The sequence below is a fragment of the Bubalus bubalis genome, chromosome 6, assembly GCF_019923935.1.
Source record: "Bubalus bubalis isolate 160015118507 breed Murrah chromosome 6, NDDB_SH_1, whole genome shotgun sequence".
Lineage (NCBI taxonomy): Eukaryota > Metazoa > Chordata > Mammalia > Artiodactyla > Bovidae > Bubalus > Bubalus bubalis.
Window position 1 is genome coordinate 89,081,206 of NC_059162.1, and position 19,481 is coordinate 89,100,686.

Here is a 19,481-nt window from a genome sequence, read left to right on the forward strand (position 1 = left end):
TAGTTATGACTGTGTTGAGTATGAGGTGTCTGTGGAATGCCCAGGTGAGCAGTCCAGCAGATAGTTGGATAAGTGGATCAGTGTTGAGTCCTCAATATATAGAACAGTGCCTCGCTCAACACACTGAGGAGGTGCTCAATAAATATTTGTGGGGTGAATGAATGAATGAATGGGTCTGGAATTCAGTTATGACTTAGACTCTTTGACTACCTTCTGTGAAGTTGTTATTGCACTCCCTGTTGTTTTCCTTCACAGCACTTATGGTGTGAAGCATCAGATGACGATTCACTGGTTTGTTAAATGCCCGACCCCCTCACTAGACTGCAGGCTCCATTGCAGTGAGGACAGTGTGTGTTGTCTTCTCCACTGAACGTCTTGGCCTAACCTAGCTCAGAGTCAAGATGAGGTCAGTATTTTTTGAATGAATGCAGGGCTGGGGATTTGGATGTGGACACAGGATGTAGGCAGAAGCCAAGGGAAAGGATGGGTCTTGGTGAGCTGGAGCTTCCAGGTTCAAAGTTACTTATCTGTAACATTTTTCTCCAACCTTCTCAATTCCCTCCTCTTCTCTACATGCCACTCCCTCCCAATCTAATCCTGATCAAATCCTTTCAGGTTCTTCTCTGAGCTTCTGTTCCCTCATCTGTATAATGGGGATTTATTATGTGCCCTGGCTGTGAGCACTGAATGAGGTAATTCAACTCAACAAATGTTTATATAGGTGATTAAATGCCACGGTGAGAAATGCCTTTGAATAAGCACACTGACCTTCCTGCTCTGTTCCACCTGGCTTGGAGCAGCTTCCTCTGCTCTGGAAAAGAGTGGGAAACAAGTTCTCTTTGACATATGTCACCCCCTCCCCAGGAAGCCCTTCATTTCAACCACAAGACTCTCATCTTGCAACCTGAACAGGGGCCAAATGGCCTGTCCCATCCAACACCCTCATTCAGACTTGACTGAGGTCTTTCACATGGGGCTGGGCAGGCGGGGGGCCCTGGCTGCAACCCACTTCCCTACAAGCTGCTGCACCAGCTTTTGGCAGCATGGAGCCTGAGGTCCTGGCCACTCTGACAATGTAGTTAGTGAGTGAGAAAATAGCATTATAGCAGAAAAGAATGTGCCATCATGGGGCTGCTTTCAGGATGATGAAGGGTCAGGAACAGCAAGTCCTGAAAGTGGAGACCAAGTTTTTTAAGACTTTTCTCCCTCCTAAAGGGCATACATAGGAGGTTTGATGATTGAAGCCAGGGCTTTGCACAATACACTCTCTCCCCCTAGACATCCCCTCCTTGACTACCCTAGAACTAAGATCAAGACTTATTTTGACTCTGAAGCCTCTTTCCAACCTCTGGGCAGAGATAGATACCTCCTTCTCTATGGAGAGGGAAGAGGGGAGGGACCCAGCCTTTACTGAGTGCCTGTTAGGGGTCAATTACTGGATGTTATTGTTTATATTACTGTGTACCATTTTGTACCAGAACCATCTGTGGGATTGAGTTTATTAGACCCATTTTACAGATCAAAAAGTTGAGGGTCAAAAACATGAGTCACTTGGTTGAAGGAAAGCTTGTAATTGGCTGAGCCAGGATTGGTCAAAAATCAAATACCCAGTATATTTGCTTTCTCCATATTTCTAATGGGATATAATAGTGTTTTTTAAATATTTATTTTTCTTTTATCTTTTGGCTATTCTTGGTCTTGGTTGCTGTGTGGGCTTCTCTCTAGTTGTGGCAAGTGGGGGCTACTCTCTAGCTGCAGTGCGTGGGCTTCCCATTGCAGTGGTTTCTCTTGTGGAGCATGGGCTCGAGGGCAAGCAGGCCTCAGTAATTGCAGCTCAGTGGTTGTGGTACACAGACTTAGCTGCCCCGCAGCATGTGGGATCTTCCTGGGTTAGGGATTGAACCCGTGTCTCCTGCACTGGCAGGTAGATTCTTTACCACTGAGCCACCAGGGAAGCCCCAGTTGTATGGTTTTAGTTATCTGTTCACAAGTGAGTGCCTCTAGGGCCAGAATCCCCTCTCATCCACCTCCCCTCCTGCCCCTGCTATACACTGAGCAGGTCTAGAGGCCTTTGACCACCAGGCCCAGGTCCGCTCTGACCCTTAGCATCTCCTAACCAAGTAGGAGGATTGTAGGGGCAACCACACCAGCAGGGGAAGGAGGGCTGGTGCTAATCCTGCTGCTCTGGTCTCGTGTCCACTGTGTCCTGGGATAAATTTTCCATCACCACTGTGCTGCTGTGCCTCAGCTGTCACCCAGCCTTTGCTGTGTGTACCTTGTTCCACTGATTAAACAGTTGCCGCTATTCTTGATTTTTACTCATTTTTTTCCCCTCTGTAAGGCCTTAAACCCTAGTTTGCTTGCCCACTGCTCTAATAAATTGTCTAGATGCTGCAACTTCTTTCCCTAGGTGCTGAAGTCTATCTCAGGATGCTGTCAATAATCCTTTAGCTAACTGGTACAGTGCCTCTCCTAGAATCACAGTGATGCCACCTCTGTGAGCTTTAGCTTGGCTACTACCTATATCATTGTGAGTAATAGCACTTGACTTGACTCCAATAGAACAGATGGATTTGAAGCTAATTCTGCCTCTTATAGGCTGTGGAAAACAGAGGAAAAACTCTGTCTCTTTGTGCCTCAGTTTCTTCATCCATATAAAGGGGATAATGACATCTAACTCTTAATATTATTGAAAAGTCTGAATTATATATATATATATTTAATGTACAAAGGAAATTTGATATATGTAGTGACCATTGTGCCTGATATAAAACAAGCACTCAATACATAAAGGGTGCCTGTTGTTATTTCTAACAGCCCAGATCATGACATTTAAGCATAGAAATCTGGTCTTCAATTCAATCCTCAAGAAGCTGGCTAAATCCCCCTAAGGATTTGTTTCCCTATTTCCTAACCCAACTCTTCCTATGTTCTCTTCTTTTCCTGCCAGCTCACTGCCAGTTTTACTACAGCTCACTAATAATTGCATTAGTCACAATAAGATAGGTTATGCTGCACTAACAAATACCCCCTGATTTTAATAGCTTTATATAGCAAAGGTTTATTTATATCAAACTCTGATGACTACTGGACAGGTCTCCTTAGAAGCTCTCTTCAAAGAACAGACTTTGGGATCCAGGCTCCTTCTGTCTTGTGATTCCACTCTTCTGAGGTTACTGCAGAAGGATAAAAGAGAAAGTGGACCACTGAGCAGGCAGCCGTACAAGTAACATCCACTACTCTCCCCACATCCCATCGATGAGAACTTAGTCATACACCCAAATCTAACTGCAAGGGAGATTGGAAAATATAGCCTTCTCACATACCCAAGAAAGGGAGAAAGAATTGGGATTTGGTGAATACAAGCATTTTCTCTGCTCATCTTACTCCCTTAGTAAAATAACCTCCATATTATTTAGCTACCAGAAGAGGTAGCTATATCTCAGAACCTTGAGTCTTCTATCCCTCCTCCTCCAGGCTCATCAGCACTATGCTGCTGCTGCTAAGTTGCTTCAGTCGTGTCCGACTCTGTGCATCCCCATGGACTGCAGCCTACCAGGCTCCTCCGTCCGTGGGATTTTCCAGGCAAGAGTACTGGAGTGGGGTGCCACTGCCTTCTCCGCTCATCAGCACTGTGAGTCTCTTGTTAATCAGTAGTGTACCCATGCTGACCTCAGTGGACACTGCTCTTTATTTAACATTTCATTCCAAATGTAGACCAAAGGTGCTTCCTTTTTCTATTCCAAAGCTGAGGCTAAATATCAAATTATATTAGATTTTACCAAAGACTGATATATGAGGAATAAATACAGAGAAATCTACAGTTGCTAATTTGCTTTTTTACAAACAGATTTTATGTATCTTCAACTGAGTCTTCCATAGGACCACCTGCCTGCCACACTCCTGTCCTGCAGCCACAGCTCAGGGGCCATCTGACCCGTCCTATCCAGGAATGCCATACATGTGTCTCAAGTCCACAAAGTAAAGCATGGCATTTGTGGGGGAGTGATTAGAGGCAGGGGGATGGCTACACGGGTGGAGGAGAGAAGCTATTCCTCTGTAACTCCTTGCAAGGAAAGCAGATCTAACTCTTACCCTTTGATAGAGCTTTCAAATACATGTAAAATCAGCTAACCCAAATTATGATTCACGAGTCATATGCCAACTGACCTGTGCCACTCCTATCCTCAGTACTCTGAGCCTCCAAGTTGCAACCATGTGGTAATCCTGTGCCACATGTGGTATTCCATGTGGTATTCCTATGTTTTCCAAGGAAACATGACCAAAGAGAGACAGAGAGTTTCCTGATAGAGCTGCCCATCTGAAGAACTCCTTTTCTGGATGATGGGATATGGGCGTGACTGATATTGGGAACAATTCCCTACTTCCAGGCAAGCCCAGCTCCTTCCCGCTGAGGAGTGGTATTCCTTTGATCTCTCAAGATAAGCAGATGAGAAAAACATATTAATAATTCATCTGAATGATGCATACATAATGTAACTGGCGTTAATAGAGGGAGATGGCTTCCTTACAAGAGCCTAGAGGGTTGTTATGTCTCCAGCTCTGAGCAGAACTCAACATAAACTAGATGCTCAGATTCTTGATAAAAGGCTGTTAAGGGGAAAGCAACTTGCCTTGGTCATGTTTATTTAGCATCCTTCAGAAAAGCTCTTACTAAATTATGATATACTATTAAGATGATGACTTAGATAAGCACAAAATTCAGATGTGAGCTTCCTTCCAGAAAAAAAGACAAATCATCTGGCTTGTACAGTTTTCACAAACTGGTAGAAAGGAAGCAGACCCTTTCTTGAACCCACACATCGCCTAACATAATTTGAGGTATTTTATCCTTAAATGATTTCCATTTAGATAATTGCATACCTTGTAGTAATCATTTCATGTTTCCACACTGTTCATCAATCCTTTCTGCCTTCCCATCCACCCTGTCCTCTGTATGGCTTTTATCTTTCTGTTTAATCATTCTATTTTATTTGGCTCTGTATTGCCCAGTCCTTCAAGTCCTTCTGGATGCATCATGGAGGGGAGGAAGAAGCCATGGGTGAAGGTAGAGTAAAGTCAAAACAGAGAGTCAGACTTGGACTTTGCATGGCCGGGGAATTTTCCTTGACCTTTCTGAGTCTCATGTGCTTCACCTGTCCACCAGAGATAACCTCTCTTATCTCACATTGTCCTGAGGAACAGAAGAAAATATACACAAACCATGTAGCTTGTTACACAATGGAGTCTCAATAAATTGAGGTTCCCTTCATCTTTCCTTCTCTCCCTTTTGAAAGTAGTCAGGATATAAATTATACATAAATAAATCACACACTGCACTGGAAATCCTCAGAAATGATTAATGTAACTAATAATAATTTTAATATTAATAATGGGTTGCTTCAGCAGCATATCCTGATTCTGACAATCAATATGCTCCAGCTTTGTCTTCACATCAGGAATAGTGCTCAGAGCTTTACCCTAGGAAGAGGTGAATGCACAGCATTTCCCATTTGTGGATATTACTTAAATCTCCCTTTTTTTAATATCACAGTATTCTGCTACAAACCCTTACTTATGGTGCAAAGTGTAAGCAATATGTTTGCCAAGAAATGAAAAACTGAGACATGAATGGAAACACTAAAAAGCTACAAGCAGCGTGCAGGACTGAAAGTAAGGTTTGGAATCATGAAGAACGTGCTGGAAATACTGATTTCTACTGCTCAGTATGCCCAAGAATGGACAAGACCTTATTGGTGAGTATGGTCCATTATCCCCACTACAAGGAGGAGCAAACTGAAGCTAGGGGCTTGAAAGACAGCAATACCCTATAAGATATGGAGCCTAACTTTAGCCCAAGGATCTGCTAAGCTTTCTCAGCGAATGATAAGAGGGTTCAAATAACCCTCCAAGCTCTCAGATTCTGTGTTTATGAGTCTCTGTTTCTCAAGGATGCAAGTGGAAGCAACCAGAGGGGTGGTGAGTGTGGGCTCTGGAGCCACACTGCCTGGATTGCAGTGTCTGCTTTCCCATTTATTAACTGCCTTAGCCTGGATCAGTGACTTTCATTGGTCTGTGAATCATTTATCATTAAAACACCTTGACCTAAAAATCTGATTAAAATTCAGATTCCCAGACCTTAGACCAGAAGAGGGTGCTCCTGTCTTCCTGTCTGCCCCGGGGGCCTTGAAGCCTATAGTTTTAACACAGCTGGCAGCTGTGATGATCAGCTCTGTATGGGAGCCACCTGTTAGAAGAAAGGGCACTTAACTGAGTTTTCTCACCTGCTTCCCACCCCCCCCCCACCCCCGCCCCCCTTTCCCTGGACAGGCTTTTCATTTCTTGGGAACTTGGCCTAACAAAGCAAGAAAAGTCACACTGACTGTACTTGAGACAGAGAACAAGCTGCTGGCTGCCCCCCACCCCCCACTCCAGGACAGCTGTGAGCTCTGAACAACCAGAGATTGGGTTTCCAGCACCAGCTCTGTCAGAAAACAAACAAAAGCACGAACACACACACACGAAGCCAGAAAACAAAATCCTTTTATAAGTAGCCAGACCTGTGTTGAAATCCTGAGCCTTCTGCTTACCACCTATGTGACCATGGGGCAGGTTTTTGGATCCTGTTTCCTTCTCTCGCTTTAAATGGGATTATAAGCCTCTCCAGGGTGAATGGAAGATTTGGGTAGAATAATGTATCCACATGCTCAGATAGGGCCTGACCAAAACAGGTGCCCCGCTCTAACAGCTCTCTTTCTGGCTCCCTGAAATCCCCCGTGAGCTTGGACGGCTCTGTCCCCTTTGGGCTTTGGTTTCCCCGTTGTTAACAAGAGGGAAAGCACCCATCCGCAGGGCTGGAGAGGGGCGGAAACTGTGACCGAGAAAAATTACATTGTATGGCCTGAGCCTTCTGCCCTAACCGGAGCCCCGCCAGCCGCCTTGTTCACCAGCTACTCCCACGAGGGCACAGAGTGAACTCCCTGCAGGGCGACGGGCGGACCAGCCTGGGAGAGAACAGCGGGCAGAGCCGCTGGCTGAGAAGCGCCAGAGTCTGCGGATCTTTGGACTGAAAGATCCCTAGCCCACTGCAGGTGCGGGTCCTGCGAACTCAGCGGATGGAGGCCGGCGCGCGCCCCGCCGCGGGCGAGAGCGCTCCAACCCCAGCAGAGGGAGGAGCCGCCGCCCCGGTGGGACAGGTGGGGAGCCTGAGCGCAGGTGTTTCCGCGGCGGCGGCCAGGGGAAGCGCTTGCTCCCTGGCAGGCGCTGGCAGAGCCAAACGGACCCTTGGCCTTAGGATCCAGCTCTGGGAAGCCGGTTTTGTCTCCCAGACTCTACCTCGGAAGAAAGTCATGGAAGCGGTAAGTCGTGGCGGATTTGGTCGTGGGCTTTCTTGTGCGTCCAGTTCCTCCCGGGAGAAAGCATGGGGAGAGGCTGCCTGTGCACCCCGCCTCCTGGAGAGGAGTAAACTTTCATGCGGTCCAGCTCACACTGGCCTGGCCTGGCCTGGCGGGGGTGTGGTGGGGAGACGGAAAAGGGGTGTGTGTACCTGTCCTGTGCCACCTTGGAGGCTGAAGGGCAAGGGTCTCAGGAGGGGTGGTGTGAGGGACTCGACCTCCAGCGCTGTGAGCCAGGCTTCTAACCTCCCCCTCCCCCGACTCAGCCCCCAGCCTGGGTGTCAGTGAGTGTTGGTCTCTGTCTGTTTGTCCTTTTGCCAGGCTGCAGGGGTCTTCTGGCACCCCACTCCAGTACTCTTGCCTGGAAAATTCCATGGACGGAGGAGCGTGGTAGGCTGCAGTCCATGGGGTCGCTAAGAGTCGGACACGACTCAGCGACTTCACTTTCACTTTTCACTTTCATGCATTAGAGAAGGAAATGGCAACCCACTCCAGTGTTCTTGCCTGGAGGATCCCAGGGACGGGGGAGTCTATGGAGTCGCACAGAGTCGGACACGACTGAAGCGACTTAGCGGTAGCAGCAGCAGCAGGGGCTCTTCTGTGGCTTGTGGTTTTCCTGCGGGCTCTGCTTCTTATAAGCTGTATGGCCTGGGGCCAGTAAGTTCATTTTCGTTAGCCTCTGGTTCTTCTCTGGTAAAATAGGATTACTACTAGAATAACTAGTGACATGATTGGAGGTGTTTGTTAAGAAAACAAAAATTGGGGAAGTGCCCTGCACCGAGCAGGTGAACTTCCCTTCTGATTGGATGGATGGCCACGTCCTGTTTGCCTAGTTGGAGAGTTTTTTCACCTGACTGACCATATTTTCCTCTTTCCTAATTCTCCACCGCCTCCCTGCTTCTCTAAAATAAGTCAGTTTCTCTACAAGGGGGCAGGGCAATGATGTGTTGCACCTTCATTGTCTTCTTTATTATGCATCTGGAGTCAAGTCATTTTCTTCTGTGAGTCAGGCACTTCCTTCCCAGAAGTTGGTTGTACGTGGGGACGGAGGACCCATTTTATCGGTCACCGATCAGAAGAAGCTCCCCTTGGTCCCAAAGCAGTGGACACCTGTCTCTCTGTGGCTGACCCTCCATTCCAGCTAGCTGAGTTTTGGAAGAGAGAGCAAAGGCACACTGATATGGTTTCTGTCTCCCCTCCTCTGAATTCTCTCCCTTTCCTACAGTTTAGCAATTTCTGAGAAACTCCTAATTGATGGGAAAATGTCAGGGTGAATAGATCCAGTGTGGTTGTGAATAAAAAGAAACAAACTTATATTTTGCCCTCTCTGATATGTGAGGGGTATGCACTAGCTTGCATTGTTTCAGTGTATCTAGGTAACAACACAGTGAGGTCGAGGTCAGTGCTTTCTGCCCCAGTTCTTACAGGGAGGAAACAGAATGTTATCACACAGCTGGTAAGCAGCAGAGCCAAAGCATGGGATGTGATTTGTCAATAACAAATATTGAATGCCAACTATAAGCCAGGCACTGCCGGCAAGGATGACAACTGGAAAACGGGGGAATGTTAGGTAACTGGAGAGAAAAATGTACCAAAGGGCATGTTAGCTCATGGCATTTTTATGGGATAAGATAATGCAGTTATGGGATAAGCTGATGTGGTTATGCAATGTTTTCTGCTCAGAGAAAGGGGGGGGAGATCAAAAGAGAAATATGGGTTATTTCTCATTTTAAAAGGAGGATTTGTTTTTTTGTAAAGCTAACAAAACACCCAGTCCATATGCAGAACTAAGCACCTGCATTGTGTTGTTAAGCCTCTTTCAGGGGCTGCAAATGCAGCCGTGACCCAGCCAGAAATGCCTGTCTTCATACAGCTTGTGTTCTACTGGTAAAGACACACACACGTTAGGTCAAATGGTGGTGAACTCAGTGTAGAAGCACAGAGTAAGGCAGAGTTTGAGGACTCTGAGGCAGTGAGCAGGAGAGGCTGGTATTTTAAGTGGGATAGTTTCAAGAACAGCATCAGTACAAGGTGCTATTTGAGCAGACGCTCGAAGCAGGTGAGGACTTTGGTGCTGTGGATCTTGTAGGGAAGAGCGCTCTGCAGAGGGATACAAAACAAGTGCAAAAAGGCCCTGGGGCAGAAGCTTGTATGATGTGTTCAAGGGCTCAGTAAGATGCCCAGCATGGAGATCAAAGGAGAGAGTGCGAAGAAGTGGAGGTCAGGTCACGTAGGATGCTGGAGGCCATTGTGGGAATTCCAGGTGCTCCTCCGAGTGAGATGGAGAGCACCTGAGTGTAATGAGTGGCAGAAGAGAATGATCCAACTTGCTTTTTAAAAGGATCAGCTGGCTGTTTAGAAACTTGATGGTAGAAGAAGCAGGATTAGAAGCTGGCTGACCAGTTAGGAGGCTCTTGCCCGAATTCAAGCAAGAGAATATGGAGGCTTAGGCCACAGTCTTAGCAATAAAGGTGACTAGAAATGGCTAGGTTCTGGATATGTATTAAAGGTGGATTTAACAAGATTAACTGATGGATGAAACAAAAAATGTGAAAGAAAGTGATGCCAGGGTGTGAAGCCTAAGCACCTTGAAGAATGTAGCTGACATTGAATGAGATGATTTAAGGTGGAACAGGTTTGCAAGGAGACCAGGGGGTCAGTTTTAGACATAGTAAATTATAGGTTGAGGGGCTGAGTAGACAGATACTGAGTTTAGAGTTTGAGGGGGAGGCCCAGGTAGGAATATGATTAACATAAAAAATTTTCATTGCTTGGCATAATGCTGGGTGCATAGCAGCATTTAGTATATGTTTCTGTGGTGGTTTTCAAACTTGGCTACACATTCTCTGACATTCCTCCCATCAAGATGTGGAGTCTGTGTTCCCTTGCCTTGAATCTGGGCAGAATCACGACTGGTTTGGCCAATAGACGGTGACACTAGACTGTGACAATAGACTGTGTTTGGCCAATAGACAAGTAACATTATGTGACTTTAGAGGCTGTGTCGTAAAGGAATATGTAGCTTCTACCTGGTTTGTGAGAACCCTTACTCTTGCAGCCCTTAACCCCCATGTAAGAGGTCTGTGGAGACATCTGTCAACCAGCTGCTCTGGTTGACAGTTCTGCTAAACCTAGCCTTCCAGCATTCCTGCATGACAAAGAACCAGGGTTCTGCAGACCAGCCCATTTACTGGTGAGATACCACTGGGGCAATTTTATCACCACCCTGTGGAACAAAAGGGTCACCCTACTGAACCTAGCCCAAATTCCTATCCCAGCTAAATTGTGAGATAAGGAAAAATGGTTATTGTTTTAGGCCACTCAGTTGTGAGGTGGTCTGTTTTGCAACAGTAGATACCAGAACTATTAATTCTTTCATTCTTTTAGTTATAAAAGTATCATTCTCCCCCATGGATATAAGGCTCTAGGGAGTTCTGTAAAAATATACTTTGTTACATAGTTCAGAGGTTGATGAAGTTCTACCTTGGTGCCTTCCCTCAGCTGAGTAGTTCCCCAGTCTTGGCAAGAGAGAATCCAAGCATTTTTAAGCTGAGATTGTTTGTCAGTAGGGGAGCTTAGAAAGTGGTACTTGAATTCTTGATGAATGAGCATTGGCTGCTACTGCTGCTAAGTCGCTTCAGTCGTGTCTGATTCTGTATGACCCCATAGACGGCAGCCCACCAGGCTCCTCCATCCCTGGGCTTCTTCAGGCAAGAATTCTGGAGTGGGTTGCCATTTCCTTCTCCAATGTGTGAAAGTGAAAAGGGAAAGTGAAGTCACTCAGTCATGTCTGACTCTTAGCAACCCCATGAACCTCAGCCTACCAGGCTTCTCTGTCCATGGGATTTTCCAGGCAAGAGTACTGGAGTGGGGTGCCATTGCCTTCTCCTGAGCATTGGCATTGGAGTCCAAATACCTGTTTTTATGTTTGCTTCTGCCTCTTACTAGCCAAGTGATTTGAGCCAACCATTGAATAATAAAATGTAGGAGTTGGGAGATTTCTCAAAGACCAGCCAGTCTAATGACTCCCATTTTAGAGATGGGAAACTTGGAGCCCAGGAGGGAAAGGTCACACACTTTGTAACTACTTCTTGGCTGTGCCTCATACATAGTGGATGCTCTTAAATGACCTTGTTATTTTTTGAGAGTAAACTCTAGCATCAGATCATTAGGCTCTCCTCTTGCATTGTTCAGCAGAAAATCACCAAACATCTTCTCTGAGTCAGGCCCTAGCTTAGAATTTCTGAGGGGGGCATCTATCATACATGTCCTCTAGTTGCTCAGTTTGGCAGGGGAGAGTGTCAAGAAAACAGATAATTGCAGTATTAATGAACAGTAGGATAGTGAAGAAAGGCTCAGGTTTTACCAGGAGCACCAAGAATGGGGACCCAACTCTTAAGTGGGACCATCCAGGGTCTATTGGAGGAGCTGGTATCTGAGATGCATGTCAGAGGAAGGACGGAAAGGGGAGGGAGGAGCAGGCAGGGATGAGGGACAAGGGGAGACCCAAATCCCAAGAAGTAAATCGGAGCCAGATACTGAAAGCATCAGTATCTGGATAGCATCACCAACTCAATGGACGTGAGTTTGAGCAAGCGCTGGGAGATAGTGAAGAACAGGGAAGTTGGCGTGCTGCAGTCCATGGGAGTTGGACATGACTTAGTGACTGAATAACAACTGAAGCCCTTGAACACGGATGTACTTCATGCTGGAGACCAAGGGAGCCACTGAGGGCCAGCACCTCCGGGATGGGACTAAACACACCCCTGTAATCTTGTCATGCTCTGACATCATAGGCCTGTCCTAAGGTCATAGGTGGCTTATTTTTGACAGCTCTGTCTAGAACCCAGGTTCTGAATGCTAAGTAAGACCACTTAGCAAGCCCTCAAAAACGATTTCAGGGGTTTTTCCTGAATATTCTGATTCTTAATAAATAGGTCATGAGGCAGGGTAACGTCTGGAAAAGGATGGGCCCACTGAGAAAGATATTGCTGTGAAGATGGTCTGTTGTTAATGAGCTTGTCCTTGGACAAGTGGAGTGCACAGAGATTCAGATCAGATGGTTGGGTGAAGCTTCCTGGGAATTCCAAGAGGTGGCCTTAAGACTGGTCACCTCCCTTCTATCTTTGCAGAGAAGCTGTGCTGCAGAGGCCTCTTGAACAGTGTTGCTTAGTCCTTGATCATGAAACATGAAGTGACCTGCATAGCTGCAGGGCTGATGTTCAGTCTTAACCAGCAGTTTATACCCTGGAGTTACCCACAGTTACCTTGACATTGAGTCAAGCTTTCTCTTCCCCAAACTAGGCACCCACATTTCTCCACTGGAGAAGTGGTTCTAACAGGCGAGTTTGATCATGTCACACCCCTGCCAGATCCCCTCAAATTGTCCCCCATTGCCTGTGCAGCAGAGCCCAGGGGCTTCACCTGGCTGACAAGGTCAAGGTACTCCCACTTCAGCCTCCTGGTCCTGTATCCCTTATGCTCCAGCCTGTTCTGCACCATGCACATTCCTCTTGCTAGAATCTTACTTGTCACTTCATTAATACTCAGCTCAGCTATCACCTTCCTGAGAAGCCTTCTCTTGCTCCTGGGTGGTCATGATTGGTTTTTCTCCAGCTTGCAAGTTCCCAGCCCTTTGACCAGCCCCAGGTCTGGACTGTCAGATCCCAAAGGTAGCACAGCCTGAGGCTTAAAGGCATGGGCTCTGGGGCAGCCCAACTGGTTTCAGTTTCTTGCTCCACAGTTTACTAGCTGTTTGTCTTTGAGCAAGTTACCTATCTCTCTGTGCCCAGTTACCCCATCTGTAAAGGGGAGAATGGCATCTACCTCTTGGCAGTCAGCTGACTTTTATATAAAGAGCTTAAATCAGCTCAGTGAGGTCACAGGGCAGGTAATTCTACAAGCTAAAATAGTGGTATGGTACAGTAAAAGAATCCGCCTGCAATGCAGGAGACCTGGGTTTGACCCTGGGTTGGGAAAGATCCCCTGGAGAAGGGAAAGGCTACCCACTCCAGTATTCTGGCCTGGAGAATTACATGGACTGTATATTCCATCGGGTCTCAAAGAGTTGGACATAACAGCAACTTTCACTTCACTTCCCAGTAATAATACATGGACCATTATGAACTGAACTCTGTCCCCTCCCCCAGTCCTGTATGTTGACGTCTTAACCCCCACTGCCTCAGAAGTTGACCTTATTTGGAGATAGAGTCTTTACAGAAGTCACCAAGATAAAGTGAGGTCATTGGGGCAGGTCTAATCCAATATGACTGATGTCCTTATGAAAAGGAGGGATGGACATGGAGATACACACAAAGGGAGGACAGTGTGAAGATAAAGTGAGAACATCTTGTGAACATAGAGATGGCCATCCACAGGCCAAGGAGAAGGCAACAGACCCTTCCCTCATAGCCCTCAGAAGGCACCAAACCGATGACCTTTGATCTTTGACTTCCAGCCTCCAGAACCATGGGGCAACACATTTCTGTTGTTTTGAGTCACACAGTCAGGGGTACCTTTTCAGAGCAGGCCTAGCAAGCTCTTACATGGACCTGACTGGGAAGTTGAGAGAGTTCACTTGAATACTCAATACAGTGCCCTTCCCCCATCAACCTGGGAAGGATTTTGGGCCATGTTGTTGTTCTGATGATCAAAAAAGACAGCTGTGCTTAGGTCTTCAAAGAAGAAATCTGAGAAGTATTTATCAACACCTGACTTGGGAAATGGAGTGAAATGATCTCAGGATCGTGGTCAGTATTCCTTTCTGATCACTGAGCCCTGGGTTTGGTTTTTCTCATCTGTAAAAGTCTAAAATACCCAAGTCTTGAGGTGATTTTTCAAAATGAATACTCACATTTTGTTAGGACATACTAAATACAGGCAAGTTAACAAATTATGTGCTTCAGAAAGATTAAGCATTTTTTGTTTGTTTTTAATTATTTTTTTTTAATTGCTAGATCTTCACTACGTGCTCAGGCTTTCTCTAGTTGCAGCGAGCAGGGGTTACTCTTTGTCGTGGTAAACAGGCTTCTCCTTGTAGCTTCTCTTGCTGTGGGGCACGGGCTCTCGAGTGCACGGACTTCAGTAATTTGTGGAACAGGGGCTCAGTAATTGTGGTATACAACCTTAGTTGCTTTGAGGCATGTGGAATCTTCTCAGACCAGGAATTGAACCCATGTCCCCTGCATTGGCAGGCAGACTGTAATCCACTGCACCACCAGGGAAGTCCAGAATAAGCAGTTTTGGGTTATAATATTGGAAAAAGTTAGTTTTTATTTCTTATTGTTCACTCTTACTGTTTTCATCTTCTCCATTTTACAGATAAGGCAGACTCAAGATTCAAACTCAGATATATTTGACTCAAAATCATCTTGACCTTTGGTTCAAGTATGGTCATATTGAATGGTTTTTTGGACAGAGATATTTCAAAATTTTTAAAACAGAACACCTGACCAATTCATGTTGATGTTTAGCAGAAATTAACAAAATTCTGTAAATCAATTTAAAAAAGTACACCTGATTTCAAGTCTAGGTCTATCATCCCAATCACTCTACGTCTCTGAGACCCAGTGTTCTTATTTCTGTGTCTAATAATACCTATCTGATATTTTGTCCATGAGGATTAATAGGATAATGTCTGTAAAGTACTGTTGTAAATAATAGAATGCCATAAAATATTCAGAATTGTTGATATTATCACAATTCCCCATTCCAAAATTTGAGCAGAGGAGACAATAGAATTCAAAGCACTCTCTACTTTGTGTGAGCCAGTCAAGAGCTCACCTTAAAGATCAGTGTGTGATCTTCGGTAGGAATAAGGAAATCATACTTGGGAACAATGTGTAACAATTCAAAGTTGATATACAAGAACAAACCAGCATTTTTCCCTTAAGCACTTAAAGAATCAGGACAGAGGTCCATCTTCCACATCCTTAAAAATATCACCCCAAAGTCTCCTGTGTTTTATTTTGCACCCAATGCTGTTTCTGAGTACATGCCTAGGGACGTTCCCCCAAGCTGTGGTACCCAGGAAAGGGCACTGAATTGGGAGTCTGAAGATCATGATCTGAATTTAGTCTCTGCCACTTCTTCTTGTGTGCATTGAGGCTGCGGTCTACCCAGGGGGATGGGGAGGAGCCCTCAGTTTTTATTTTTTAAAAATTATAAAAATATATTTTTATTCAGTTCAGTCACTCAGTCATGTCCAACTTTTTGTGACCCTGTGGCCTGCAGGACACCAGGCCTCCCTGTCCATCACCAACTCCCGGAGTTTACTCAAACTCATGTCCACTGAGTTGGTGATGCCATCCAACCATCTCATCCTCTGTCATCCCCTTCTCCTCCCACTTTCAATCATTCCCAGCATCAGGGTCTTTTCCAATGAGTCAGCTCTTTCCATCAGGTAGCCAAAGTACTGGAGTTTCAGTTTCAGCCTCAGTCCTTCCAATGAATATTCAGGACTGATTTCCTTCAGGATGGACTGGTTGGATCTCCTTGCAGTCCAAAGGACTCTCAAGAGTCTTCTCTAACACCACAGTTCAAAAGCATCAAGTCTTTGGTGGTCAGCTTTCTTTATAATCCAACTTTCACATCCATACATGATACTGGAAGAACCATAACTTTGACTAGACGGACCTTTGTTGGCAAAGTAATGTCTCCGCTTTTTTATATTCTGTCTAGGTTGGTCATAACTTTTCTTCCAAGGAGCAAGCGTCTTTTAATTTCATGGCTGCAGTCACCATCCTCACTTATTAAATAGGATTAAATGAATGAGATGACATATTAAAAAAAAAACAACATCAAATGTATCCATGTGAAAAGTGAAAGTGTTAGCTTCTCAGTCATGTCCGACTCTTTGTGACCCCATGGACTGTAGCCCACCAGGTTCCTCTGTCCACAGAATTCTCCAGGCAAAAATACTGGAGTGGGTTGCCATTTCCTACTCCAGGGGATCTTCCCAACCCAGGGATCAAATCTGGGTCTCCCACATTGCAAGCAGATTCTTTACCATCTGAGTCACCAGGGAAGCCCAATATCCGTGTACTCTTAGTCTAACCTGCTCTTCACTTTTAAGCTGGGTGGTGGAGACCCTAGGAAGAACTTAAGATATTTCTGCTTCATTCTGGTGTACGTGTCATGGACAAGGACCCTAATGTCTGGATCTATAGTTGTCAGAAACAAAGGAATTACCAGTTCTGTGCTAACCAGCTCTGAGCTCTTAATTCCCACTTAGTGCCCACCCCCATCCCTTGCTTAGTGACTGTTTTGTTGACCTGTATTCCAGGAAGGAAGAAGATAATACTGGTGGAGCACTCACTCTGTGCCGCTCCTTGTGTCTAGATGCATTGTTTTGGTCAAACCTCACAAATCATCTGTGAGAAATATTATCCCCATCTTACAGATGAGAAAACAGAAGTTCTCTGGGGTTTCACTCTTGTCATGATTAGCAATCGTGGCTAACGCTGACACTTAGATACATCAGCCATGACTCTTAGAGCTCGTTATGTACTACCTCTCAGCCCCTCTAGGATAGGCACTGTCATTAGGCAGGTAGGCACTCCCTGGAGGTCTCCAGTATTATGAGAGACCCAGAGAGGGTGGACAATTTGCTGAAAGTCACACAGCCAGTTGTGGTGGCACTGGGATTCAAACCCAGAAGCTGAAGCTTTGAAGAACACATTCTGTAAGAGTTCATCTCTCCCAGAAACTCTATAGAATAGTGGTGTCAGGGTGTGAAAAGGACAGAGCTGGCTGAAAACGGGAAGGCATCCCAATACCAACACTAGGAAACCCTAGGACACAACTAGCCACATTCTCTGCTTAGAAAAACAAAAGCATTTTTGGCAGTATACAACCCCTAGGGGATATGGCACAGTCGAAACATTTTTACCATTCCTCGCACCTCTCTTTCAGGCAAAACCTCTTCATAGCATGCATTCACAATGAAAACCAGTAAGAAATCTCCTAGCAGAAAAATAGATCCTGGCTACATCCTTCATCTGAAAAGTTGTTTCTGAATATGTTGTTCTGAGTGCTTTCCAGTTAACTCCTTAAAATATCAACTGGTGAAGGCGTTCATCTTTGCTTCCTGGGGTATAAATCTCCCATATCTTTACTAGTGCCAAAGACAAATTTATATCGACTTTTGGCTTCACAAGTTTGATTTAGGAGAGAATATTCAACTTTTAGACTGTTGGGAACATTTCCTGTGTGAAACTGGGGACTGTAAAGGATAAGGAATTCCATTATTGCCTTTCCATGCCACCAGTACCAATGAAGAGAGGGCTGCATCCTCCCAGAGGAGGTGGCGTAGATTAGGTTAGGAACCTGGGCAGAGTTCCAGAGGCTCAAAGTTAAGCTTTGCTCCTTGGGACATTAACTCCATGGACCTGTTTTTCTTCAATCTGAAAAGTTGGAATACTAACTGAATATATCACATCCTCCACTCAGTTTGGGCTTCCCTGGTGGCTCAGACGGTAAAGCGTCTGCTGGCAATGTGGGAGATTTGGGTTCGATCCCTTGGTCGGGAAGATCCCCTGGAGAAGGAAATGGCAACCCACTCCAGTACTCTTGCCTAGAAAATCCCATGGAGGGAGGAGCCTGGTAGGCTACAGTCCATGGGGTTGCAGAGTCAGACACGACTGAGTGACGTCACTTTCTTTTTCTTTCTATATCTTATGAAAATGATTCACAGATGTACATGTCTTTCTCTGCTTCAGTTCTCCCACTCAAAATGTTAGGAAACATGTTGTTTTGAGAAACAGCTTGGCCTTGGGAAGAAATCTATGTGACTTTGGACAAGTCTTCAGTATCTTCATCTGTAAAACGATGGGTGGAATCAGAGTCTTCAGTTACCACTTTGAGACATGCGAAGAATTTCTGGTTCATGGGGGAGGTTAAGAGGATTAGTGATGTTTTTCTTCTTCTTTATTGGTAAACCCACTGTTTTGCCCCAAGTAGAATCTGAAGCAACTTAATGTTGTTTATGCATCTTTATGCTTTGCATATGCTTTATGCATTTCTTTATGCTTCTCTGGCTAATGAACTCCAAATATATGATTGTAGTCAATAATGAGCATCTAACAGCTTCAAGTGAAACATTTGGTTCAGATTCTGGCTCTCTGACTTCCAAGTCATGTGTTGAGAGGATGACATCACTAGTGGTGGGTCCCTCAGTGAGTATTACCAGCTCCTGTCGAACGTGTAGTGTGTGTGTATATGTGTATGTATGAGTGAGAGAACGACCGACCCACCCTGACCTTTAAGTTAAGCCACTGAGATTGAGGAGTTGCTTGGTTACAATAAAACCTAGTCTATCCTAAGTACTGTATACCCCAAAAGTCTTATTTCAGAGCATATATGTGGGTTTCCAGTTGATAACATTTTGGGAGATAAGCATGTTCATGACTGAGTGACTAACACAGCCACGCTGTATCTAGCTCTTCCTTTGAATGTGTTGTGCTAAGTCGCTTTAGTCGTGTCCAGCTCTTTGCAGCGCTATGGACTGAGCATGCCATGCTCCTCTGTCTGTGGGGTTTTTCAGGTTAGAATACTGGAGTGGGTTACCATGCCCTTCTCCAGGGGATCTTCCATCCCCAGAATTGAACCCAGCTCTCCTATATTGTCGGAGAAGGCAATGGCAACCCACTCCAGTACTCTTGCCTGGAAAATCCTGTGGATGGAGGAGCCTGGTAGGCTGCAGTCCATGGGGTCGCTAAGAGTCCATGGGGTCGCTAAGAGTTGGACACGACTGAGCGACTTCACTTTCACTTTTCACTTTCATGCATTGGAGGAGGAAATAGCAACCCACTCCAGTGTTCTTGCCTGGAGAATCCCAGGAACGGTGGGGCCTGGTGGGCTGCCGTCTATGGTGTTACACAGAGTCGGACACGACTGAAGCGACTTAGCAGCAGCAGCAGCAGCAGCTCCTACATTGTAGGTGGATTCTTTACTGTCTGAGGCACCAGGGAAGCCCGCCCTTTGAATAATATAGTCTAATCTGCACAGAAGTCTGGCAAAGATGAGTACCATTACTGTTTCTGTCTTCAGCTGGTGAGAGTGGGCTTCAATGAGTTTAAGTGACTAGCC

At 45.6% G+C, this 19,481-nt stretch overlaps 1 protein-coding gene and 1 long non-coding RNA gene across 5 annotated transcripts in view; one reads left to right on the top strand and one right to left on the bottom strand.

Moving 5' to 3' along the window:
* Positions 1–3,005: 3,005 nt before the first annotated feature.
* LOC112585664 lies at positions 3,006–7,473 on the bottom strand. The gene is made up of 2 exons (XR_003110173.3): positions 7,336–7,473; positions 3,006–3,176 (listed from the first exon to the last, which is right to left on the bottom strand). It is a non-coding gene; the product is annotated as an uncharacterized LOC112585664 (long non-coding RNA).
* Positions 6,632–19,481, top strand: part of FYB2 (FYN binding protein 2) — a gene marked incomplete at its 3' end in the record, with an annotated part of 116,060 nt that continues 103,210 nt past the window's right edge. For 2 of the 4 annotated variants that reach the window (XM_045166147.1, XM_045166148.1), the window contains 1 exon segment: positions 6,632–7,358. In XM_045166147.1, coding sequence (XP_045022082.1) covers positions 7,116–7,358 — 243 coding nt within the window. 4 annotated transcript variants of the gene reach the window in all.